This window comes from Leuciscus leuciscus (genome assembly GCF_965113295.1).
Source record: "Leuciscus leuciscus genome assembly, chromosome: 22".
Classification (NCBI taxonomy): domain Eukaryota; kingdom Metazoa; phylum Chordata; class Actinopteri; order Cypriniformes; family Leuciscidae; genus Leuciscus; species Leuciscus leuciscus.
Window position 1 is genome coordinate 23577320 of NC_138746.1, and position 26466 is coordinate 23603785.

Sequence of the window (26466 nt, forward strand, 5' to 3'; positions counted from 1 at the left end):
TGTGTTTTTTTTTTTTTTCAAAATCAATTGTTTCCACAATTGTGGTACTAGGGGTGCAGAAATTACACACTGCAGCTTTAAAGAAATAGTTATATTTTCATATTTCCTCTAAGTGTGAGTTGAAATAAGCCTAGATGTTATTCTTCATAATCATGCATTACATCAGCCAAATATGTACCACACAAAACCATCAGAAGCTCGGTTTTGTGGGGTGAAATGTAGAAAATGAGCATTCTGTTGATTGAATCTGTCATGATTAATGAAGCTGTTCAGAAATCTCAAGTTATCTGCCTTCATTTTCCAGGTGAAGCCCGCCGAGTTGTCAGATTACCTGCAGCTGAAGAAGAGAGAGGGATATTGGGTAATAGGTGTAGAGCAGACATCCAACAGCCAGAGTTTACAAGATTACACGTTTCCTGAGAGAAGCCTCCTTTTACTCGGGTAAACCAACACCTCCAACTCACCACCCAAATTCTGTCTATATGCAGTGGCCCCAAATAGTGTTTGTACATCTCAGCCATCTCAGAATGTTCAATCATATTAGCAAATGTCCTAGCAGAGTAGCTACAGAAATGTTTGACAACCACATTTTAAGTTTTTACATTTTGTTATGTAATGCAAATATATTTATACATTTTTAAGGATCAGTGACTCTAATAATTATTTGATGACTTTGATAAAAAAGGATGCGTCTTTTAAAAATGTAGCTTAAACGTACATTATGTAACTTTTTTCAATCCTTCTTCCAAAACATATTTTTTGTCTTACCCTAATTCACTATGGTAAGCCTATAAGTGTTTGTTTTAGACAGGTCGGGATGGTTTTCGCTGGAAATTGCGTACATAGGCCACTCGCCTGTGCATGTCTAGTCATATCTGTAAGTAGAGAAAAGATGCTATGTGGGAGTGACATAGGTTTGTTGTCTCAATGAGGAATAAAGTTTATCATGGAGCGTGCTAAATTAAAAAAAATAAAAAAAAATAAAAAAACACTGATCAGAGGAGAGTCTGCTGGCAAAAAGAGAACACGGCAGAGCTCGTCATAAAACAAGAATCAACATTAGCTTGGCTTTTCGGAGATGGCAAGAATTGAGGGGTTTGAAATGTTGTAAAGGCGACGCTGAGATGGTGGTTTTATTACTCAACTGGTGAACCGATAAATTGCCTTTTGTAGCTTTCTAACGGAGTTTATTGTAAAACATTATCTATTGTGAAGGGTCATTTCATTATGGGTTGTTGTAGTGCAGGAAGTTCTGTGTCTATTAATGGGTATGTAGATACAATAACATTCAGCTAGTCAGCTTGAGATCCTTTTCATCTAAACTGGTTATATCTCTCAAGCCTATTTGTAAATGTTTTATGAGCAGTAGGATAATCTCTGTTTTTTGTTGGTTTTTTTTGTTATGAGAGAGAACCATATTTATCCGCACAGCTGAAGCACAACCAAAAAGAATTTCTTCCGCAAAATGCATGAAGTTTTGTTTTTAAAACACTAGAGGTTCATAGGGATTAAAGTTCTCCATCGCTACGACGGATTTCCGTTAATTGCAGCGAGTCTGCGACGGATTTCCGTCAATTGCAGGGTTCCCGCCTGTCCTTATGTCTTAAATTCACTTTTCACAATTTTAAGGCTGTAATTATGCATACCTTTCTCAAACAGTGTAATAATTGTCTTAATTTCAGTTTGAATAGGTCTTAAATTAAGGAAAGATAAGGTGTATTCACCCTGCTGAGGGGGATGTGATCAAAGCCTGGAGTGGAGCGAAAGCACGTTCCTCTCTGGACTCTAAGCGGTCTGTAATCCACCCTGGGTTTTCTATTCCGTGCACGGAAAAACCTTGTTCACTCCATTTTAAAAGGAATTTAATATCGCGCCGGCGCCTCCATGTCCTGATTGTATTGTCTGCTATATTTGCTTCTCATTTATTAAATCTAGGCGATTGGTTGATGAAACATTGGTTAAAATTAAGATACAAGTTATACAAATGAAGTTCACTTTAAAGAAAGGTTTTATACAAAACAAAACTTAATGAAGTGGTCAAAATCATGTCTGACCCACTCCATATGTCTCCCGATATATTGCGCTAGAGTTCTCAACGGGTCGGGTCGGCCCGACAAACCCGACGGGACCCGCGGGTTCGGGTCGAAAATATAAACAAATGACTCGGGTCGGGTCGGACGTCGGGCTTAATCTTTTCCGCTCAGTAAAAAAAAAAAAAAAAACATTTATTAATCATCGCACCGTAAAGAAAGGCTGGCTACTGCGTGCAACGTGCATCATGGAGAGGGGCGGAGGCAGACCTGACGCCGCTGCGTGAACGCCTTTAGCCTGGCCTGGAGAAGAAGATGGAGTTGATGAAAAGTAAATAAAAGTAAGCATACGATTATGTTTGTAGGCTAGGCCTATTTTGTTTAAAAACTCTTCAAAAATTGTGTGGTGTGAAAAGTAGCCCGCCCGCTGGCTGGGTACATGTTTGAGTTCTTTTTATTTATTATTGTGTGAAGATTTTTATTTAAGGCATATTTATATAGCTTAAAGTTTATTGTTTCAGTTGTTTGTATTGTTAAAAGGCGTGAATATTAAAGGTTGATTTGAATTCCCGTCTGCTGGTCATGATAATAGGCTACGTGTATGAGAAAAAATAAATAAATGCGTTGATCCGTTTATAACGGATATAACGCAGCGTCGGGCCGCGGGCCGGGTTCGGTCAGATAATCATACCTGTCAAGTATCCCGTTTTGGCCGGGAAAGTCCCGTATTTTACCCTTCTTTCCCGCCGTCCTCCCGTATTAGTATTTTCCCGTAAATCTCCCGGTTTTTAACCTTATTAAAAATAATAATAGCTACGGGCCCGGACGGAGTAAAAAAAAACAAAAAAACATTCCTAATCTGAGTCTGTCAGTAGCCTCGCTATAACTGCCACCTGCAGTAGCCTACTACAGGTGCTGTAGGTGGCAGTTGTCGCGAGGTTAGTGTCTGAGGTCAGATGATGAGTGACAACCCTTACAGTCTATGGTGACAACGCGGGAAAAAAACAGAAGAAAAAAAAACAGAGACGGATGATGGACGCTACAGAGACGGAATGGCACGCACAGTATTTGTAGTGTTCTCTGTACCTATTATCCTGTGCATTGTTCATAATAAAGTTCGTTAAAAAAAAAAGAAAAAAAAAAGACGGAAGGCACTCCTGCCAAAAAACAAAACCCTCATGTAAATACCGTGAATGCAAAGTCTGCAACAAATTTGTACAATAACTCACTAAAAGAGTAAAGAAAAGTTAGGCTATGTGAAATGAAAAACTGTAAAAGAAAAGCAGTATGAAAAATGAAAAAATTGTGTGGATTGAAAATAAATTGTAAATGTAAAGACAAGCAATGAACAGAAAATATGCAAATAAGCCTTTAAATAAATGCTCTTCATATACACCATTTTGTGTTTTCATTTAGGCTATAATATATTGGGGAGGGGGAGGGGGAGGGGGGGGGGGGGGATTTCCCTTATTTTCAAATCCAAAACTTGACAGGTATGCAGATAATTCATGTTGATGTGTCGGGTTACATCGGGTCCGGGCTTTAAAAGCCACCGGCCGGGTCGGGTCGGGTTGTAATTTTCAGGCCCGTTGAGAACTCTATATTGCGCATCTAATGATCCTATCTTTCTCATGCCCGCACCCACCATTGAGGTCCACGAGGTCAGGACTTCGGTAATTTTTCGAAGTGCATATAATGAAGGTTGTGAAATAATTGCCTAATGTTATTTACGCAGAATCTGATCCATTCACCAACTTAACAATGTTTTATTACCTCGTGTAGTATTGAGAAAAATAACGTACTGGAACATACAACCTTTTTTTTTGTTTAGTCATTTAAAACATAAGAATAATAATGGTAGACCTGTAAAAATAAATTCAATAAAACATAATGTATAAAAGCGATAATGTAAAATAGTTGTGACAATCATCACTCCAGTTACTTTAGCGTAGGTTTATTTTTTAAGTCAATTTCTTTAGACATAGGCTACCTTAAAGGGATAGTTCACTTTGAAATTAAATTTTGGTATGTTTTAGCTTACCTCAAGGGCATCCAAGATGTAGGTGTCTTTTTCCGCAGTAGTTTCAATTTTGATATTTTTAGGTCAAACCGTTCTTGTCTGTCAGTCATATAATGCAGGTCTATGGTCACCACCTCAAAGAGTATGCACAGAGTCCAAATTAAAACAATTCCCCGTCGTCCAAATTAAACAATTCCCCATCGTAAGTACACATTGATGGCCTAAGACACGAAACGAGCGGTTTGTGTGAGAAAACGAACAGTATTTATATCGTTGTTACCTCTTGTACACAGCCACGTCCAAGTGATCTGAGAGCGCGGGCGGGTATAGATATATACAATAGAAGTCGCCTTGGCTACTGCAGTTCATTGGAACGGTACCGTGGCCAAGGCGACTTCTATTGTATATATCAGGGATGCAAACACATGTATGGTCAAAAAAGAGAGAGGTTATCGAAGCCCTCGCCCCGCGGCAAATATCCAGATACTTACATAATTGTGATGAATTTAATCCTTTGTAAGTTATCATTTTGCAGTGTAAGATTACAGTTAACACCTTTAAATATTACATAAATGTATTATTTATTTTTATTAAACTTAGTGAGTGTATAAATCAGCAGCAAAAAGTAATTCTTGAGAAAATCTGCACAGTAATTTTATAAAATCTAAACATGTTAATAAAAACAAATTACTATTAGTACTCTTATAAAATTCAATCAGGCAATCATACATTTCAAAATGTTATATTTATATATGAATGTCAAGAATTCAGAAGTGTATATATTTATATAGCCTACACTACACTACAAAGAAATAATATACAATTAAATTATGCTTATTTTAAATGTATTGTGCAGGCTAGGTATAAAAAATATAGGCTTTTAATAATCTTTCAGTGCGCAAAACCATGATAATATGAAACGCTTCAAAACAGAGCGCACAAAGCGCGTATGCGCATCGCGGGTGCAAAATGATGTGCTCAAAGCAACATGGAGTCACAGTGTGCAGCGCTGCTCAAGTGCGCATTTTAAAAGTTCACATTATAATGTGAATATTATATATTCACATTATCAAGTTCAAGTTCTGTTTATTTCTAAAGCACATTTACTACCGGCCAACATTATAATGTGAACTTTTAAATGCGCACTTGCGCACATTGGAGAGAGTTTTACCGTGCATCCTGCTGTAACCGGACGAGGCACGCGCGCTGTTTGAATACTGAATGGAGAATGATTGACAGTCGCAGAGGAGGGAAAACGAGTTTCCGTAAACTTTAATTTAATTATGTAATTTAATTTAGACTTCTGTCCCTCACATTAAGCTATGAAATGGCTTCAGATGACTTTGTGAAATTATAATCAGACGCTCTCAGACCCAAGTCACCCAAACTGACGTGAAAAAAGCGGGAGGCGCCGAAAAGCGCGCTGTTTGCATCCCTGATATATCTATGCCCGCCCGCGGGCGGGTATAGATATATACACTAGATGTTAAATAGACTTTAACACTAGACGCACCAAAATGTTAAATACCCTTTGACTAGTAACCAAAAGTCCAAATCATAGTCTCTGCTGCACCAATTCAACTGATATAAATACTAGTGTAGAACATTGCATAGAAACCGTGTCTATTCCTCGTTTAGTGAGATCAAATAATAAATCTAATGCAGGATCTAGGAAAAATCTAATTGTTATTAAAACAGAAAATGTTGCTATTAGTAAACAAAAACTATTTCTAAAGCTAGGTCTTCTAAACATTAGATCACTCACACCTAAGGCAGTTATTGTAAATGAAATAGTCACAGATAATAGCTTCGATGTACTTTGCCTTACTGAAACCTGGCTTAAACCAAATGATTATTTCGGTATTAATGAGTCTACTCCTCCTGGATACTGTTATAAGCATGAGCCCCGTCTGATTGGTCGTGGCGGAGGTGTTGCAACCATTTATAGAGATATTCTAAATGTTACTCAGAAAACGGGTTATACGTTTATTTCATTTGAAGTACTTGTACTAAATGTTACGCTCTTAGATGTTAGAAAAACATCCCTATTATCTCTAGCCTTGGCTACCGTATATAGACCGCCAGGGCCTTATGCTGATTTCCTAAAAGAGTTTGCAGATTTTCTCTCAGACCTATTAGTCAATGTCGATAAAGCATTAATTGTTGGAGATTTTAACATACACGTAGATAATCCAAATGATGCGTTAGGAGCTGCGTTTACAGATTTATTAAATTCATTTGGGGTCAAGCAAAACGTCACCGGACCAACACATCGTCTTAATCATACACTCGATTTAATTATATCACATGGAACCGATCCAAGCGATATAGATATCATTCCACAAAGTGATGAAGTCACTGATCACTACATGGTAACTTGCATATTACGTACTGCTGTAATATGTCATGCAGCGCCGCGTTATCGACCAGGCAGAACAATCCTTCCATCCACCATAGATAATTTCTCAAATTGCTTATCTAATCTGTCTCAGCTGCTGCCTGAACCCAAACAAACAGATGAACTAGAAGAACTAACTAGCACTATGAGCACCATTCTCTCTAGAACATTGGATGTGGTTGCACCTATTAAATTAAAAAAAGGTCAGAGAGAAAAATAAAGCACCATGGTATAACAATACTACGCATGTTTTAAAGAGAGAAACCCGTATTTTAGAGCGTAAATGGAAACAAACTAATTTAGAGGTCTTTAGAATCGCGTGGAAAGACAGTATGTCACGTTATAAAAAGGCCCTAAAACCGGCCAGGGCTGAGCACCTCCGCAAACTAATAGAAAACAACCAAAATAATCCAAGGTTTTTATTTAACTCCGTGGCTAAACTAACAAATAAACAGACGTCACCCGAACAAAATATCCCGTTACAGTTCAGTAGTAATGATTTCATGAACTTCTTCACTGAGAAAATAGAAAGCATCAGAACCACAATTGTAAACGTTCAATCTTCAATCGCGCCTTATAATTCAGCTTCAATTATCACCCCGCAAGAACAATTACAGTGCTTTACAACTATAGAACAAAAAGAGTTAAATAAACTTATCACTTCATCTAAAACAACAACATGTTTATTAGATCCTATACCAACTAAACTACTGAAAGAAGTGTTACCTGTAGTGGAAGAGCCTCTCCTCAATATTATTAACTCGTCTTTATCTCTAGGTCATGTTCCAAGAACATTTAAACTGGCAGTTATAAAACCTCTCATTAAGAAACCACAATTAGATCATAATAATCTAGCAAATTATAGACCCATTTCAAATCTTCCATTTATGTCTAAAATATTAGAAAAGTGGTGTCCGCTCAACTGGGCTCTTTCTTGCAACAAAATGATATCTATGAAAAGTTTCAGTCTGGATTCAGACCGCATCATAGCACTGAAACTGCGCTCGTTAAAATCACAAATGATTTACTTTTAGCTTCTGACCAAGGCTGTATCTCAATACTAGTTTTACTTGATCTTAGTGCTGCGTTCGATACTATAGATCACACAATACTCTTAGATCGACTACAAAATTATACTGGTGTTCAAGGACAAGCACTAAGCTGGTTCAAATCATACCTATCTGACCGCTACCATTTTGTCTATTTAAATGGAGAAAAATCGATCATAACTCCAGTAAACTATGGAGTGCCGCAGGGATCTGTGTTAGGCCCTCTGTTATTTTCAATATATATGATGCCACTTGGAAATATTATAAGGAAACATGGAATTAGTTTCCATTGTTATGCTGATGACACTCAAATATATATTTCATCAAGGTCGGATGAAAACGCTAAATTTTCCAAATTGACAGAGTGTGTTAAAGATATAAAAGATTGGATGACGCGTAATTTTCTTTTATTAAATCCAGACAAGACAGAGGTAATACTTATCGGTTCAAAAAACCGCCCACAAAACCTCGCACAATACAACTTTAACATCATAGGATGTCCTGTTACTTTATCCTCTACAGTAAAAGACCTGGGTGTTATACTCGATTGCAACCTGTCTTTTGAAAATCATATTTCATATGTTACAAAAACAGCCTTTTTCCACCTTAGAAACATTGCTAAGCTACGTAATATGCTATCAGTTTCTGATGCAGAAAAGTTAGTTCATGCATTCATGACCTCGAGACTGGATTACTGTAATGCTTTACTAGCTGGTTGTCCTGCATCCTCAATAAACAAGCTACAGTTAGTCCAAAATGCCGCCGCTAGAGTTCTTACGAGATCAAGAAAATATGATCATATAACACCGATTTTATCATCACTGCATTGGTTACCTATAAAGTTCCGTATTAATTACAAGGTATTGCTACTGACTTATAAAGCCCTAAACGGCTTAGCTCCAGTCTATTTAATGGATCTTCTATCGCCCTATAATCCATCGCGCTCTTTAAGATCACTAAATTCAAGGCTTTTGGTCATACCTAGGATATTCAGAACCACCAAAGGAGGGAGAGCATTTTCACATTTGGCTCCAAAACTCTGGAATAGTCTTCCTGATACTGTTCGTTGCTCAGACTCGCTCTCCCAGTTTAAAACTAGATTAAAGTCGCATCTCTTCAGCCAGGCATTCATATAATCCCACAGTTCAAACTACAATCCGGCCTCTAGCTCATAAATGCCAGAGGAGAACTGGCCCCCGACTGAGCCTGGGTTCTCCCAAGGTTTTTTTTCTCCATTAGGTCACCTGATGGAGTTTTAGGACACCATTAGGTCACTTGATGGAGTTTTTCAGTTCCTTGCCACTGTTGCCTTTGGCTTGCTCAGTTGGGGATATTTTGGGGATATTTAATTTAATTTTATCAATCAATAAATTCCTCTTGAAACAAACTTTGTTGTATTATTTAAATGTAATACTGTGAAGCTGCTTTGATACAATCTGTATTGTGAAAAGCGCTATACAAATAAACTTGACTTGACTTGACTAGATGTCGCCTTGGCTACGGCAGTTCATTGGAACGAAACCGTAGCCAAGGCGACTTCTATTGTATATACCTATACCCGCCCGCGCTCTCAGATCACTTGGACGTGGCTGTGTACAAGAGGTAACAACGATATAAATACTGTTCGTTTTCTCACACAAACCGCTCGTTTCGTGTCTTAGGCCATCAATGTGTACTTACGATGGGGAATTGTTTAATTTGGACGACGGGGAATTGTTTTAATTTGGACTCTGCATGCTCTTTGAGGTGGTGACCATCGACCTGCATTATATGACTGACAGACAAGAACGGTTTGACCTAAAAAGATCAAAATTGAAACTACTGCAGAAAAAAAGACACCTACATCTTGGATGCCCTTGAGGTAAGCTAAAACATACCAATATTTTATTTCAAAGTGAACTATCCCTTTAAGTGAACATTAAGCCGTAAAACACTTAGAAAACAATTGAATAAAACAAGGATGTAAAAAGTAACCTAAAATTTTTTTAAATAAATAAATAAATAAATATAAATATATATAAATATGTATAAATAAATAAATTATATATATATATATATATATATATATATATATATACACAGCGGGGAAAATAAGTATTGAACACGTCATCATTTTTCTCAGTAAATATATTTCCAAAGGTGCTATTGGGGATATTTTGGGGATATTTAATTTAATTTTATCAATCAATAAATTCCTCTTGAAACAAACTTTGTTGTATTATTTTAATTTAATACTGTGAAGCTGCTTTGATACAATCTGTATTGTGAAAAGCGCTATACAAATAAACTTGACTTGACTATTGACATGAAATTTTCACCAGATGTTGGTAACAACCTAAGTAAGCCATACATACAAAGAAACAAACAAAAATAAGTTCAGAAATTAAGTTGTGTAATAATGTGAAATGACACAGGGAAAAAGTATTGAACACATGAAGAAAGGGAGGCGCAAAAAGGCATGGGAAGCCAAGACAACAGCTGAAAACTTACAGTAATTAAAAAGCAATCCAGCCCCCTGTCAGTGGAAATTAATAACAGCTGGTTCAGTCCCAAATGATGGCCTACAAAAAGGTGTCATTGCCAAGGTGTCACACAAGACACATCTCATGATGGGTAAAAGCAAAGAGCTGTGTCAAGACCTTCGCAACCTAATTGTTGCAAAACATAATGATGACACACACACACACACGCACGCACGCACGCTCACAAATATAAGTAAACACTTTGCTACTTTTCGATCGCGCCCACGAATATATATATTCCAGCATTGCAATCTTTACATCGCAGCCTGCTTCAGAGCTAAGGCGGGGCTACAGATTAGGTGTCCCTAAAGAACCCGCGTATCTAACAGTAGTTCCGCATTACATTAATTAATTTGCACGCGAGTTTAATTTACTTTTATACCGTGTTTTCTCCGTGTAAATTTAAGCACCGAACCGTTTCGTTTCGAATACATGTAACGTTACCGTTCCACCCCTAATATTACTCATAAAAAAAACTAGATATTGCGAATACATGTTTGCTTCTAAAATAAAATATCTGCTTTAATTTGTCATTGCACTAACGTAAAATGGTGTGTGAAATATTTATTGTCAGATGATGAATAAACTTGATGAAAAACATACAATTAGTTTGATAGTTTGTGTACAATATTTGTCTTAAATCAATCAAACAATTAGATGATCAGTTGATCCCTCCTAATTTCATTGAATTTATTTAGCAGTAAATCCGTTTTATGACAGTTGATAAAGATATTTTAAATAATTGAAAAAATGTAGAAATGTAAGTGCATAAAACAAAAATTGAAACGCTCATAAATGTGTCGTTCCAATATAGTGATTCTGTCTGGTGTTTTTTATTCCTAGACAACATAATTGTACTGTGAGGACAACCTATATTTATAGTTCGGATACTGGCTATCAATGTGCATGACGGTAGGCAAAGTTAAGGATAAGAGCTGTAAGTTAAACAACAAGTTGGTTATATAGCAGAGCTGTTTATGAGAAATCTTGAGCACATAAAAAAATAATAAAAACGTACATTTTAAGAAGGTTTACTACTGTTGTGACAAGCATTCTGAGACATATGCAAAATACTCGCGTTCTTGCCGAAATGATTGGCCTTTTCGTTTGTCGTTGTTTACGTAATGCCCCGCCCCCTCAGTGTGTCTGCAAATCAGAAGCGGGGAATGTCAGGGAATTAGATAAAAAATAAATCAGGTGTTTTTTTTTTATGTACATCGTTTAGCGCATACAGTATTTAGAAATGAACATTATTTCATATTAATTCGAGCTATTGCACAAATATAATTATAATACATTTCATAATGACAGTTAAAAAAAGTCTGATGTTATTGTAATCATGCTATTTTCTTTTTCCATATCAGTGATAAATTGTTTGATTCTTTCTGGTTTGTCGTATGTATCAGTAGCTTTATAGAAATGCTGTCTATATCGCAGGACTTTTATAGAGCGGATGTAGTTCAGGACCTCGGTAATTTTTCGACGTGCATATAATGAAGGTTGTGAAATAATTGCCTAATGTTAACTCTACTTTGGTGCTGCTATGATATTGCATATCGCCACGATAACCGACTTCGTCTGAGCTGCTTTAGGGGCCGTTCACATGTTTGCGCTCTCACGTTCGTTATTTTAAATGTATAGATGCGCGAAAAGTGCGCCCAAATAGAGAGCGACGCCGTCGTAACCATAGATGATGTCTATGGTCGTAACGCTCGCTTGGACAGAAGGTGCGAGCCGAGCGCGAATTCCAGCGCGACGCTTCACGACATATGTGGCTCATTTAAACCATTTTCAGATAACGGTCTTAAAGTGCGAGTCTTCGAGATGTAAGTAGCTAAACCAAACAACTGTTGACGATAAAACTATTAAAGGAGTAACAGAAACAATCAGTTTGCAAAGACTGTATCAATCAAATCTCAGCTTTTGGAGACTACGAGAAGAAGAAAGAGAGAATGTGATTGACCCTTAATTGTTTAAATACATTTTGAGGCCATTGTACAAGTGATCTCTTTCAATTACTTCTTATGAAGAGCAGCGTTGTGAAGGGATGTGAAAATAGAAACGTTTCAGTTTGCGCTGACGATGCAGTTTAACATGAGGCTAATTGATGTGTCTCTCCCTGTGAGATTTCCTCACCTCTGAATGCAGAGAGAGAGAGAGAGAGAGAGGAGCATGTTCTGACTATGGTTCTGACCATAGACTGGTTCTGACATGCCGAGCGCTCATCAGCAAAACCACCCAACATATTATTTAAAAGCTTGGTTTATTAGTTCAATCAGCACCTGCACTTCTTATCTGACCTCCTCAGCAGGCCTAGATTAAATTAGTGTTTCAATTTTTACAGAATGCATTTAAAGACCATGTAAATATTATTTTGATTTATTAAGCTTTAAGGTCATCTATATGCTAGTGTAGACCTACTTCTATATTTACAGAATGCATTTTAAAAGACATTCAGATTTAAAAATTACATTTTTTATTTATTTTATTAATTAAGGTTATTATCTATATGCTAAAGTTGACAAACTTTCAGTAGATAGGCTATACACATTAACATTTAGAGCCTTTCTCTTTAAGGAAGATGTAGCAAAAAATACAGATGGCCGATCTTGTCCGAAGAGGCATATGCTAATTTTTGTCCAATATAATTCCCAAATAGCATTTCATTTTCCATGTGCTTCTTCCAAAAGGAAATACGGGAACCAAAAATGCACTTGTCAAGTAATTTATTTTTAGGCATTAAACAGGGTAAATGTTTTAAACATAAACATGCCAGTTATAGTATTGTAGAACTGTGAATGATGGGCGGGTGCCGATTTTGTGTGGGTCTGGTCAATGGCGTAAAAGTACCATTTTAAATGGCTTTATAAACTCATTAGCTTGACTTGAACATACCTTAGCATTCCATCGAATATTGATTTTTTTTTTATTCTGCTTGGTGCGGTGCATGACTCTAAAGTGTCTGTTTGTCTCCGAACAGTAATGAAAGGGAAGGCATTCCTGCAAACCTGCTGCAGCTGGTGGATGTGTGTGTGGAGATTCCTCAGAACGGTGTCACCCGCTCCCTCAATGTGCACGTGAGCGCCGCCCTGCTGGTGTGGGAATATACCCGCCTGCATTTAGGACAAAACCCCGCAGCCCCTCGGTGCTGAATTTGCTGAGCAAGTCTTGTGTGTTTTAGCAGAAAACATCTGTCAGTATTTGGGAGATGTTGCATTTTACACCATTTTTCTAAGGAAAAGTTGTGATGCATAAGATGCGTTTTGCATGACAAGACTCTGTTGTTCCTTTTCCTTCCCTTTGAGTTTTTATTTTTCACTCTGTATTGACAAGTGTTGTTTGATGACTTTGTGTTTTATCTTATATTTTAAGAGAAGTATTTTAATATACATTTGAATTTAGATTAAATAAACCTTTTTTCTCTCTCACAATGACTAAGTTGATATTTAATTCACATTTACACATCATATTTGTTCCCACGCATGTAGCATGGACAAATGCAAAGCAAAAGGTCTCAATTAATCACATCCATAGCCGTTGTAATCCCTTGAGAAACTAAGCATCTGTGTAAATATAGACTGTTTAAATGAGCCACATATTCAAGCGGTCTGTTTTCTCTAGCTGTGTAATTCACAAGTCAAGCGTTTGATTTTTCCATGTTGTCATCGCTGTGGATAAACTGATGAAGGGACCCTGGAGATAGTAAACTGCACTGTCAGGTGCTCACAGGGCAAATGAAGAACCAGAGAGGAGTCAGAAGCAAACTGTCTGCTTTAAGTATAGGCAGGTTATTATATTTTGATCAAATACTGTAATATATTCTTAAATGAGCTTTTTGCATTTTTTTTAAACTAAATGGCCAGGTTGCTTGTGACGCACCTGAGATCGGGATATCAGACTGAGTGTTTTTAAATGGAGTCCTCGGCTGGTGAGTGGTTTGATTCAGATGAGTCTGAGTTTCAGATGCGGACTGCACTGAGGAACTCAACCGTTCTGTCGCCTCGAGCGCGTCTGGTGCTGGAGACTCTGATGGTGCTGATGAGTCTGGCCGCAGTGACGGGTGAGCTTTACACTACGCTTCATTAGTGTGTGTGAATGTCAGAGATGTCGTGTGGACATGAGAAAGTTTTGCATTTGATGTCTAACTATATTTCAGATGAATTATTATGGTATAAGATCAAATGATTTGTGTTAAGTTGTATTAGCTGTAACATGCAAAAACTAATATTTTAGAAGAAAACATTTCTTGTGAATATTGTTTTGACTGGTATCTAAAACAGTGCTAACAAAATCCATAGCCCTAATGACATCATCCTGCAGGATATGACTATTTTTGGTGGGAAACGACAACCCAAACATCTAGTTTACCTCCTCTTTACCTACCTCCAGTTTGTAGTGTGTTGTGGCATTATGTGCTTTTGCCTTTCTCTAAAACATTCTATCCTGTAAGACATTAGTATGATCATTTCAGAATAAAAAAAAAAATATATATATATATATATATATATAGTTTTAAACACATTTTGGTAACACTTTACAATAAGGTGTTGTTAACATTAATGTATTAACTAACATGAACAAATACAGTAACAAATGTATTGTTAGTTCATCTTTGTTAACATTAGTCAATCAAGACCCAGCTGTTTATTGTTTATGATATTCACAGTGCATTAACTAATGCTAACAAATACAACTTTTGATTTAATAATGTATTAGTAAATGTTGAAATTAACATTAACAAATATTAATAAATGCTGTAGACATGCAGCTGTAGATATTACTAGTTCATGTTTACTAATGTTGTTAACTAATATTAACTAATGAAACCTTATTGTAAAGTGTTACCTATATTTGGGGTGATGTCAAGAACAATAGAAATAAAATGCATCAATCAAAACTTACTATGCTGCAAGATTCAGAACTGAAAACGCTTTACTCATTCCAAATAAACTATTGAAACTAAACTGCAAAATCATTGCAGACATCTGTGCTTTTGTGACGTCACACTCATAAACACATTGACACAATATATAACAAATATTGACATTGACATGATTTCTTTTTTTCTGACTATTTTATTATTTTATAATAGAATTTGTACAAAATTAATCCAAAAATGTGTTTATTCTGTTGTGCTTTTGTTCCTCCTTTTCAGGAAACTTTCTGGTCATTGTGATTGTGGCAGCCACAAAAACCTTCCACACCGTGACCTCCGTCCTGATCATCAATCTGGCCATTAGCGATTTCTTAGTGGGAATAGGTGTCATGCCGTTTGTGGCAGTTTCCATTATGAACAACGGATGGGTCAACTACAATGTTAGTACATAATGCTTTACATCCAACATTTATAACTTAAAGGTGAAGTGTGTGAGATGTCTGAACCACTAGCGAGACCAAACGGAATCGCAAAAGTAATGACCGTTTCCAAACCATCTGCCATTCGCTGACCAAGCCATTAGTCCCGCCCCCAAACTCAAGCCATTGGTTGAATTAATGTTGCAGGTTTAAGGCCTGTTCATAATAAAAATGATAACGGAGGATAACATTCTTTTTATTATAAGAACCCCACAGTTTTAAATGCTCTGAGCTCTTAGTGATTTCAGTTATACCGTTCCTCTATCGTTATAGTTGTGGTGTGGACTTCACTATTCTCTTATTAGAGTAAAGGGTTAGTTCCCCCAAAAATGAAAATTCTGTCAGTAATTGCTCACCCTCATGTTGTTCCAACCCCGTAAGACTTTCGTTCATCTTCGGAACACAAATTAAGATATTTTTGATGAAATCTGAGAGCTGCCTCACTCCTTCATAGGCTTCTTTGTAATTGAAACTTGCCGGCCCAGAAAGTTAGTAAAGACAATGTTTAAAATATTCTAAGTGACTACAGTGGCTCAACCATAAGTTTATCAAGCGACGAGAATACTTTTTGTGCTAAAAAAATAACGACTTTATTCAACTATTAATTTTCTTCTGTGTGGCCCTCTGAGTGAGTTCATGTAGTGTAACAGCGCAGCGCTTCTGGGTTGTACGTCAGAACGTAGGCTCACTATTGGCCGACGCTGGTCATGCGTGTAATGCTGGCCAATAGTGAGCCTACGTTCTGACGTACAACCCAGAAGTGCTGCGCTGTTACACTACGTCAACATCTTGGGAGAGATGGTTGAATAAAGTAGTTATTTTTGGGGGGTTTTGCGCACAAAAAGTATTCTCGTCGCTTGATAAACTTATGGTTGAGACACTGTAGTCACCTGGACTATTTTAAACACTTTTTTTTTTTTTTACTAACTTTCTGGCCGGCAAGTTTCATTTACAAAGAAGCCTATGGAGGAGTGAGACAGCTCTCACAGTTTGTGTTCCGAAGATGAACGAAAGTCTTACAGGGTTGGAACAACATGAGGGTGAGTAATTACTGACAGAATTTTCATTTTTGGGTGAACTAATGCCTGTTCACCCAGATAACCGCAACTATAGCGATAACTATATTACACCAATGAATGACAAACGTTCTGTTTATTATAAGCTCTTTAAAGTCAGAAGGGTTCTGATTGGCTGTCAATGTTTTTAACATTCATCAGTAGGAAAAAAAAAAGTGCAGAGGTACCGAAGTCAGTACTGAATTTTTAAAAATTCAGCATTTTCCTCTTGCATTTTGAGCGCTGTTGAACGGATTCTTAAACCCCTCTGATTGGCCATTGCGTTCATAACATATTTGTCTCTAAATTGGCCATTGTGTTCACACCGCTCAATCTGTGGTTGGCTACCATGATCAACGCTTCAAAAACATGTCGTCTTTGACGCTCTTCATCAAGCGCTGAGTGTTTGAAAACGACATATCAGTGGATCTGTCAATCAGTGGATATATTAGGGATCCGCTGATAGATGCCTGCTTTTAAACGCTCTCGTGTGTATCTATGTAAGCGCTCTATGAAGAGCGTCAAAGATGTCATTGTTGATCATTGTAGCCAATCACACACATATATCTTGAGTGCGTTATCACAATGGCCAATCACAGACATGTATGTTGAGCGCGTCAACACAATGGCCAATCACAGACATGTATGTTGAGCGCGTCAACACAATGGCCAATCACAGACATATATGTTGAGCGCTCAGCACAGTGAAAACTCTACTAGGATGATTGACATTCTGAAACAAACATAACAATGTTTTGCATAGAACCAGTGTTTATTTTAACATTGATAAAATTACATAGATCACCTTTAAGTTGTTAAAGTTACAAAATAACATTCTGAGTAGGGATGCACTGATATGAAAATTTTGGCGAATACCGATATTTCTTTTTATTTGAAAGCCGATAACCGATATTTTGACCGATAAATCTAAATCCAAATTTTTATATTATTTTTGAGAGCCTAATCACAAAAACAAAAGTCTCACCATTAAAGTCATGTCCCAAGCAATTTTATGTAGCCTATATGACAGACTTGTGCTGCACATGCTACACTTAACTGTATTTTCCTTTTTTTTAAAGTGATTCTAATCATATTTCAAGCAATTCAAAACCATCATGGTGAACAGTGCGCATCTATAGTGTCTGAGCTGAAGGAAATAATCCCTTATTTATCGTCTTTAATATATCGTCCATATTTTCTTATCAGGCCAATAACATTAAAAATGAACATATCCACCACCATATCGGTATCGGCATATATATCGCATATAATTTTGAGTGCATTAACAGATGTTTTTGCTCATTTTGAACTCTCTCTTGATCTTCTAGGATCTATGTCTGTATGTCGGCTACACATCCTCAGTCTGCTGCACCGCGTCAGTTTTAACACTCGCCGCTATTGCCCTGGACCGTTACTTCTCCATCGTGGACTGCCTGCGGTACGGTTCCCGCTGCACGATATGGAGAACCGGTTCCGTGGTGATATGGATTTGGCTGCAAGCTATGTTGACCAGCTGTCCTCCTCTCCTCGGCTGGAGCAACATCAGTTTCGTGGCTCCCATGTACAGCTGTGCTGTGAACTGGGCCAAAAGCCCAAGCTACACGGTCATTATGGCCTCCTTATCTTTTCTTTTACCGGCTATAGTCATCCTGTTCTGCTATGTGAAGATTGTCCGCGTGGCACGATACCATGCTAGGAGGATCCACAGTTTGGAAGAACATCTCCAGCGTAACAGAGCCACATCTGTCTTGAATCTCCAACACTCATTCATGGACACCTACACACCATCCAGGCTGATTTACTACGTGAGTGGGAGGTTTGTGACGGATCAGTTGGATGTTCCTGATGAAGTTGCTCCAGATGCACCATCTGAGATGTCTTCCAAGTCAACTGGTGGACGTCTGCACTCTTTCATGGCTCAAATCCATACCAGTAGCCCTCAACATCCCAGTCAACCTCAGCATCATGGAGTTCTGAGGTTATTTCTGGTCATCGCTGCTTTTTTTCTTATGCTGGACGCCCTACATCAGCGTAGCTCTGGTGCAGGCCACCGAAACCGCCCTGTCCCGGCCCAGGAGCGTTGTTCCCCCGTCTGCTGTCACTTTCTCCTATTGGCTGGTGCTGTTTAATTCAGATATCAACCCGTTGCTGTATGCGCTCCTCAGCAAGCGCTTCCAAGGTGCCTTCCAGAGTTTGAGATGGAAGATCCAGGCCAGGTTGGGATGCGTTGTGGAGAAAGTAGGAGCTGAGAGATCTACAGGTGGAGGTGAGAGTGACCCCACTAACAGATCGACCCACACTTCCACGGCGCACTCCAGAAACGACGGGGAGTCGACGTACTCTTCCGTTTTTGCTCTCAGCTCTCAGTTTCCCAACAGCCTCAGGGAGCAATTGAATAATGTTCTTCCGCTGGCCACTTGTTCTCGTCCTGTTTGTCATGAATGTGGTGGACGGGGTTCGAGGGCGGTGGACCACCTGCAGGTTCCCTCCAAACAGCGTGAGCGGAACAGACTCCCTTATTCTGCTGCTACTAAAAAGAAACAAGCCACATTCTTTTATGGACAGATCACAGTTAGAGTGGAACATATTTGCTGAGTGCATCACATACAGTCCTGCATAATGGAAACAAAGATGAATGTTATTTGTATTTTGTGGGTGGATGATTATTTCAATGGAATGTTATGGGTTCAATAAAATGTAAGTTCTATGAGGCATTAAAAAGATTAAATAATAATATTGCCATAATGAGGTTGTAAAGAAAATGTAAAGTTTTACAAAGACAACTGAAAAAAAAAAAAAGAAAGAAAAAAACCCATTGATTATTTATTGTGAAAATGTAGCTTTGCCACCACAGGAATAAATTACATTTTAAATATATATTAATATTTAAGAATAATGTGTTTTTAATCAAATAAATGCAGCCTTGGTGAGCATAAGAGACTTATTAAAAAAATCTTAATTGTTCCAAACATTTGACTGCTATTGTATATATTTATATAATGGATTATTTGTAAAATATATATTTTTCAATATTTAAAGCAAAGGTTTTTATTTATTATTTATTTATTTGCTTATGGTTGTAACACGGGCCAGTGTTTTAGAGGGCTTTAAAGCAGAAAAAGTGAAGGTCATATTTTTTTGTTAAAGCACTTACATTAATTATTCAGTACAAAACTGTTTTTATTTGAGCTTTTAACTGGTCTAAATCTTCCCTTTGTTTAGGTGGACCTATTTTGTATGTGGATGAACTCGAGGTCATGCGTTGCTGACATGATTTCTGTAGGTTGTGGCTTGTCATGTGAAAGTTACTGGGGTTTACCAGCGTTACGTGTTTGTGACATTTAAGTGAACAAATGAAATACCATTTTTACACAAACAAGGTCAGTAAACAGTTTTGTTATATTAGTCTCACGCTAACTTTCTTTTAATAAACCATTTTAATGTTTACTGCCTGGTCTGTGTTCTTCCTTATAGGTGCTTTATAATAACTGCATTTTTTATTTATACTGCCAGTTATGTTGATGACTTTTATTTTCCTCTCAATTTCACCATTACCATCTTCACTCATCATCTTCATGGTCTTTAAACTATGTATAATCTTTGTCTTCTCTGATGCATCAAATGACAAAATATTAAACGATTTAACATAACTGGCAGCTTTTATCTAATCAAATTTTGACACAAGGTATATTCTATTTATTAAAATATTCCACAAATTCAATTGATGGATAACCCACTAAGATGGTCTCTGTGAAATTGGGCATGTTAAAAAAACCATTCATTCTCAGCATAAGCCTGTTTGATATTCATCAGTCTATAGGATTGGTTTGTTTAGAAACAAAACAAACAGAGAAAATATAGATTTACATGATACATGTGAAAACAGACAAAGCGGATCTATTAAATGGATGATTTATTTGTTTTCTTGTCATTTTCCTCAAATGTGATCGTAATGCATTTCAGTGTAAAAATCATTCCTTACAAAGGTTTACAATAATGTCTAGCAATAATTCCAGAGGAATACAATATTATATTTATTGTCATCATAACAATGACAATGGGAGACAGTGCTGATGAGATCCTATTGCAAATCAAAGAAAAGGCAGTGAAGCCATCATGTAGCATTTATTGGCGTTTTCTGCATGCGTTTTCCTGTAGAACTAATTTCCATCCAATGGAACAGTCCATAAGATAAAAACAAAAACAAAAATGCAATGCATTGTTTAAAAAAAAAAGTGACTGGAGTCTTATGAAGTGCAGAATGTTTTCAGTGTATTTAAAGGTGGTTATCAGTTCCAGTCACCACCTTTTTCAAAGCACATAGTGTAGGTGCACTTTTCAGAAATGGTCATACATTCACTGGATGCACATGCCACCCTTTAACGGTACACATCTTGCTGAAGATTGCCTCTTCGGTTCGCCAATACTGCCCCTGAAGTGTCCTCACAGTGGTTAGCATGTGACTCTGAAAAAAATGTGATGGAATCAAAGTATAGCTTCAGTATAAACAGTCTGGATGCTGTAGTTAACCCCCTAAAAATCTCCATTCACAGTTTAGGAAAGGAAATCCCTTTAGACCTCAGATGCACCCATAGGACGGTAGACCTTTGTTTGTACAAGGAGAGCTGGAAATCTGCAGTCTTCCAGCATCCCAGCAAACCTCAGCACCATGGTATCCTATTCCTGTTTCGCTCTTTCTCCTAAACCCTCCATATCGCTGTTAACCAACATGAGTTCAAAAACACCTTCATTCACAGTTTGGGAAGTGGAGTCCCTCAGATGCAACTGTTGCTAGGTAGAACTTTGTTGTATTAGATGACAGCATATGTTGCAGTTCTTAATGTCTACGTCAATGTTTGGCACGTATGTTCTAATGGGCACTGGTAGTGATTCGTGCCAGTCAGTCTGAGCTCCAAAAAGAGTGTAACCATCTGAAGATCTGCAGGGACTCTTTATTGTGGAGATATTGGTTCATGGGTCTCTTGAGCAGAGGTCTCAAACTACCACTAGCCTGGTAAAATCCACCATTTGGGCCTGTTTTACGACCATACAGTTGAACTATAGAGTTAATGAAGACATATTTCCTAGCATAATGCTCTGCATGTTTAGTGGAGTAATAATGCTTGTATTCTAAACTATTTAAATGTTCTTTTCTGCAATTAGCAGTGTAAGAAAAATCACAAGCTAGCTGTGACATAACAATCAGAAATATTTCGATATAAAAAAAGACTACAAAGCTATCAATCTACATATGATATTCAAAATATTTATATATATATATCAGACAGGCAAATAAAGTGGCTGGAGTATAGCTGTAGTGCATCAAAATTAGAAACTTCTATCCACTGAAGACTTATTGCCACAACAAGACTGTTCCCTGTGTAAACCGCTCCTGTTTGAATCTAGTTTGATGTAGATGCATGTAACTCAGACTTATTTTCTGTGCCGTGCAGTGTTTGCTTGTTTTTATTAAATGGGCTACAGCTGTTCTTTTACATTCAAGTTTTAGGCCTGTAAAAGCCATGTGGATAATAAGAAATGTATAAAATTAAATTGCAATATATAATATACATTAAATTACAACAATATATAAAATAAAAATTAAACATTATTAATTGAAATAAAATAACATGTAAATAGTAAAGGTTTTATTTAAAATATTAAAAAATTAAAGTCTATAAAGGGATTGGTGGGCTCGATTTAAGGATAAACTTGACACTTGATAGCCCAAATTTGGCCTGTAGGTCAGTCGTTTGAGACCCCTGCTCTTGAGTTCCAAGACCCAAGTCATTGTTCCAATACACTTACAGTTGTAAGATGAGCAAAAAAAAAGTTTAAAAAAAGGTTTGGCTTTAGGAAATCGTCTGTTATAATGTGCATGAGGGTAAATGATGGCCTACGGAGTCTCGTTGACTGAGGAATATTAGGGAATGAATGTCCTTCCCAGCATTATCCAGTCACTGGAATAAGAACGGGAGAAGGTTTGTGCGTGTCAGTGAGGAAACGTGGACATGGAGGTCCTGGCCCGTCGGGTCCAGTTGAGTCCTGAGCTGGTTCCGGTCTCAGCCGGTTCAACAGGCTGTTCCCGCTTTCTGAGTTTGGTGCCGAGCTCAATTAATCACTGATCCCAGTCCTCCGGTAACAGCAGCATTAGGAAGCCCAGACAGATGATCAACACGGCGATGAGTCGCACTGTATTGAAGTGGATATCACAGGTGTACAGGTCCACCACTGCAACACCAACAACACACACTTTAGAGCCACCACGGTAAAATGTCTATGAAGTTGCAATGACTGCCCACTTTGCTGCACGTACTGATTTTGCCGAGTTAGACACATTCCTGGGTCAACATATTTTGTTGATCCTGGAACAACATTCTGGTCCAAAAATTTAGTCCAAACCATATCCCTACCCCTAAACCTAACCCTACCCATGAGCTATGCCTAAAATCAGAAGGAAATGCTTGGTGAATAACATTGACGTAGAAGCACCTAACTCTCCTAAACTTGACATACTGTAAACTTGTCCCTCAAATCTGATTGGACTGTTGTTCCAGGATCAACAAAGATGTTGATCCAGGAACATGTTGCACTTGGTGAAATCAGGTTCTGCCACTTTGCTATACTCAGTGGGACAGGGTTCAAAAACAGTTTCACAAAAAACTTTAGACATATACAATGAACTAAGAGTGTAACTGTATATATCCCTTTAAGTCAGTCAGTGGCACAAAATATAGGTTTTCTATAAACAAGTTTGTTTTTATATTTAAAAAAGTTTACTTTGATGAAAATGAACTCACTTGCATTGACAGGGACACTCAGCACAATGCCAAGTGAAATCAGCTCAGGGTATGTAATGGCAATGCCAAAATTCACCAGCATATTGAATGCTGTAGAAGAAGAAAATGATGAACAGTTATATGTTATATATCTCTTCTAATTGTTGCACATTACATAAACAATACTCTACTTATAATAATATACTTTTTTCTGTCAGTATTGTATTTACCTAGTAAGAGTCCAGCCACTCCACACATGTAGGCCCAGGGAAGATCAGCTACGGATGTGAAGTACTCAACATGTGTGAAGTACAGTATAACTGGCACAAAGCTCATAAAGACAAAGTTTGCACCGCCGACAATGGTTAGAAACAGAGCCGCCTCTCCAAACTTGCCACTGCCCAAGACGAGCTTGAAAAGCACCTGAGAAAACATAAACAAAAAGACCAGCTCAGATAAGTTAGTTTCGGTTAATTGGTTCATTCAGGTGGTTCATTTCAATGATCATTCAATGCTATTCACATTATACTTGTTTTATTTTAGCTGTAATACATTCACCAGCCACTTTATTAGGTATACCTGATCAACTGATTAACTCAAATATTGAATCAGCCAATCACACAGCAGCAACTCAATGCATTTAGGCATGGAGACATGGGCTCCGTCCAGAAACAGAACAGGGGAATGAAAAGAGTAATTTAACCATCTGAACAGAACCATCAGTTTCTTATTTCATAGCACCTTTTTAAGCGTATAATAAACCTCTGTTTAGTTAATTGTACAGTACTTGCAATGCCTTTGCCGTTGAACGAGTGTCCGCATATGCAGTCTCGGGAGAAAGTCTTGATGGTTCAGGGGTCAGATGGTGCTGAAGTTGCAATTGATTTTCTCCATGATGAATGAAGAAATTATGATGAACTTGCGATGTTAGCCTGTCTCAGTTGTTGTTGAGGTATTACAATACTTGAGGCCCTGTTGACGTGGTTGTGCCAACTCCGGGACAAAGATCCCTTGGCATTCCACACGGACAGTAACCAGGAGAAGACGAGAGAGAAGAAGAGGAGAAGAACCGTGTGCAGGAGCACTTTAACTTCTATAGAGGTCACTCCTCCAGGGTGGTCAGTAAGCCAATAGTAACTTAAGCTTTAGAAGGGAACATTTACGACTCTTTGTCTTCAAGGCAAGCATAGTATTTTGCATATGTAACTGGATCGGGTGTTGATGCAGACACTATTAAAGATTCTTGTAATATTAATATGTTGCATATGTATCATCATATAATATACATGATCATTTAGATCAGGGGTTTTCAACTGGTTCTGTGCCAGGGACCACCATTCTGACTAACAAGTAATCGGCGGCCCACTATTGTGTGTGTCTGTGTGTGTAGTGTGTGGATTCCTTTGTCAGATAGCACAGTCAGACGTCGAATTGAGGAAATGGCATTAAAAAAAAAGAAAAAAAGAGTTTGTCATGTCATTTTGCTGTGTACTGAACCTATTCACGGCTCCATCAACATTTCATGCCAAATCGCTATATTTCCTTGTTTAAAATGTACTGCAAGATGCAGTTTCTTTCCAAATAGCGATAAGCGCCAAACCTATTTTTAGCCTAAACGCGATACATCCTCTCGACTAATCAGAATTCTTTCTCTCTCTCTCTCGCTCTCTCACCCTCAAATCACTCGCGCGTATCGCGCCAGACGCTCAATTTTCCTCATTCGCGCGACCGCGCCGCGCTAAACGCCTCATTCGCGCTGCAGGACCTCCAGATGCGCGTAAACGCGTCTTTACATTGACTTGACATGAAAATCACTTGCGCCAGACGCTCTATTCGCGTTTGGTGTGAACGCTACTCACTCACTCACTCATACAAGGTCATGTTGTGATTTGTTTTATGTAAAGCGGACAATGGTTCTACTTTTTATGGGTTTGACACTTTACTGAATGCCAATGTATTTATTACTGACTGACTTGCCTTTTTTTTAAGACAAACTTTTTTTTTTATGGAAAAAAAAGTGATTTCAATAGTGAAATTATGTAGGCTGGAATGCATGTCACGGACCACATGCAATGCCGCCGCGGACCACCAGGGGGCCGCGGACCACCGGTTGAAAACCCCTGATTTAGATCATCAAAATACAAATTCGTAGATACCAAAAAGGGTATATTACATAATGTAAACAAGTTGTCACAGAATAAGAATATGTGAATAATAAAATTGACAAAAATGTCAGAAAGAATCTTATAATTCCAAGATGACGACCATACAAGTAATAATCCTACACAAAATGGGTCTTACTCACTAATAATTGCGCACACTATTCGTATTTATACGCACATTTAAACTTCTCATGTAGCCTAAACGTTCCGCCAAATTTATTTCAAATGTTCTTAACCCTTGTGCATCAATTTAAAAAAGTTACTCATAGGTCCAAAGAGGACAAAAATGTCCATGTCAAAAAACTGTCATAAAAAGTTGAAGCTTGGGAGCACAGACTTAACTTTGGTATCATTTTAAAGAATACCCTTAGCAGATTATTGCTGAAGTTAAGTTTATGAAAATTATTTCTGAATATTATTTTATATAAAATATATATTTTATGAAACAAGTTGAACTCTAAAACGGCTAGAAAATCAAAGCCATAAATCTAAATAAGTTGTGTTCCAAATTTGAGGTTGATATCTCAAAAAATTTGCTTTCAGTAAGATTTTGTTTGGGCGCAGTACCAAACTTTCCCCATTGGATCCCAGCAAAACTCACAATGAACACAATGATTGGCTTTGTTATTTGCAGTTGAGTTTTTCTCTCTCAATACTACAAACACACACATGCACACAAACACTTTTTTTTTTATAACACACATACCAACCACACTCTGACATCCATACCAACACACGCATACAATTATCATTGCATAATTTATCCAACTGGCTCTATAATAGCTCAAAATTCATGCAGTTAACATTAACAAAAAAAAAAAACTTACTCATAGGTCCAAAAGGGACAAAAATGTCCAAGTCAAAAAACTCTCATAAAAATGTTATGCTTGGGAGCAAATACTTGAGACCAGACTTTCCCCATTGGATGCCAGCAAAACTCCACTGGTGAACACAATGATTGGATTTTCGATTTGCAGTTGAGTTTTTCTCTCTCAAATATTACAAGCACACAAACACACTTTTTATTTTATTACACACATACAAATCACACTTAGACATCCAATACCAACACACCCACACAATTATCGTTGCATAA

General features: G+C 37.6%; 1 protein-coding gene, 1 long non-coding RNA gene and 1 pseudogene across 4 annotated transcripts in view; 2 read left to right on the forward strand and 1 right to left on the reverse strand.

The window, feature by feature from the left end:
- The window catches only part of LOC309486907 (putative methyltransferase TARBP1), a 42460-nt pseudogene extending 29082 nt beyond the window's left edge, over positions 1-13378 (forward strand). Inside the window, exons 28-29 of the transcript XR_014211716.1 lie at positions 305-441; positions 13000-13378. The product of XR_014211716.1 is annotated as a putative methyltransferase TARBP1 (transcript). The remainder of the gene's footprint in view (positions 1-304; positions 442-12999) is intronic.
- Positions 13379-13569: 191 nt separating this feature from the next.
- LOC309486989 (G-protein coupled receptor 161-like) lies at positions 13570-19986 on the forward strand. 2 transcript variants are annotated; one of them, XM_082154525.1, is made up of 4 exons: positions 13570-13806; positions 13983-14079; positions 15175-15335; positions 17758-19986. In XM_082154525.1, exons 2-4 carry the CDS (start codon positions 13983-13985, stop codon positions 18556-18558), a joined length of 1059 nt encoding a protein of 352 aa, XP_082010651.1. In that variant the 5' UTR covers positions 13570-13806; the 3' UTR covers positions 18559-19986. The 2 variants fall into 2 exon arrangements, with proteins under 2 accessions (XP_082010651.1, XP_082010650.1); XM_082154524.1 differs by having other exon boundaries at positions 13570-14079.
- Positions 19987-22548: 2562 nt separating this feature from the next.
- Positions 22549-23982, reverse strand: LOC309487057. The gene is made up of 3 exons (XR_014201743.1): positions 23439-23982; positions 23230-23319; positions 22549-22660 (listed from the first exon to the last, which is right to left on the reverse strand). It is a non-coding gene; the product is annotated as an uncharacterized lncRNA (long non-coding RNA).
- Between the last annotated feature and the right edge of the window lie 2484 nt (positions 23983-26466).

What these genes read in the sequence shown, in the direction of transcription:
- LOC309486989 (XM_082154524.1), top strand. Translation starts at nt 13,932, where the DNA reads ATGGAGTCCTCGGCTGGTGAGTGGTTTGATTCAGATGAGTCTGAGTTT. An exon ending in GAGTCTGGCCGCAGTGACGG is followed by an intron (nt 14,080 to 15,174) that starts GTGAGCTTTACA and finishes CCTCCTTTTCAG; the next exon opens with GAAACTTTCTGGTCATTGTG. An exon ending in ACGGATGGGTCAACTACAAT is followed by an intron (nt 15,336 to 17,757) that starts GTTAGTACATAA and finishes TTGATCTTCTAG; the next exon opens with GATCTATGTCTGTATGTCGG.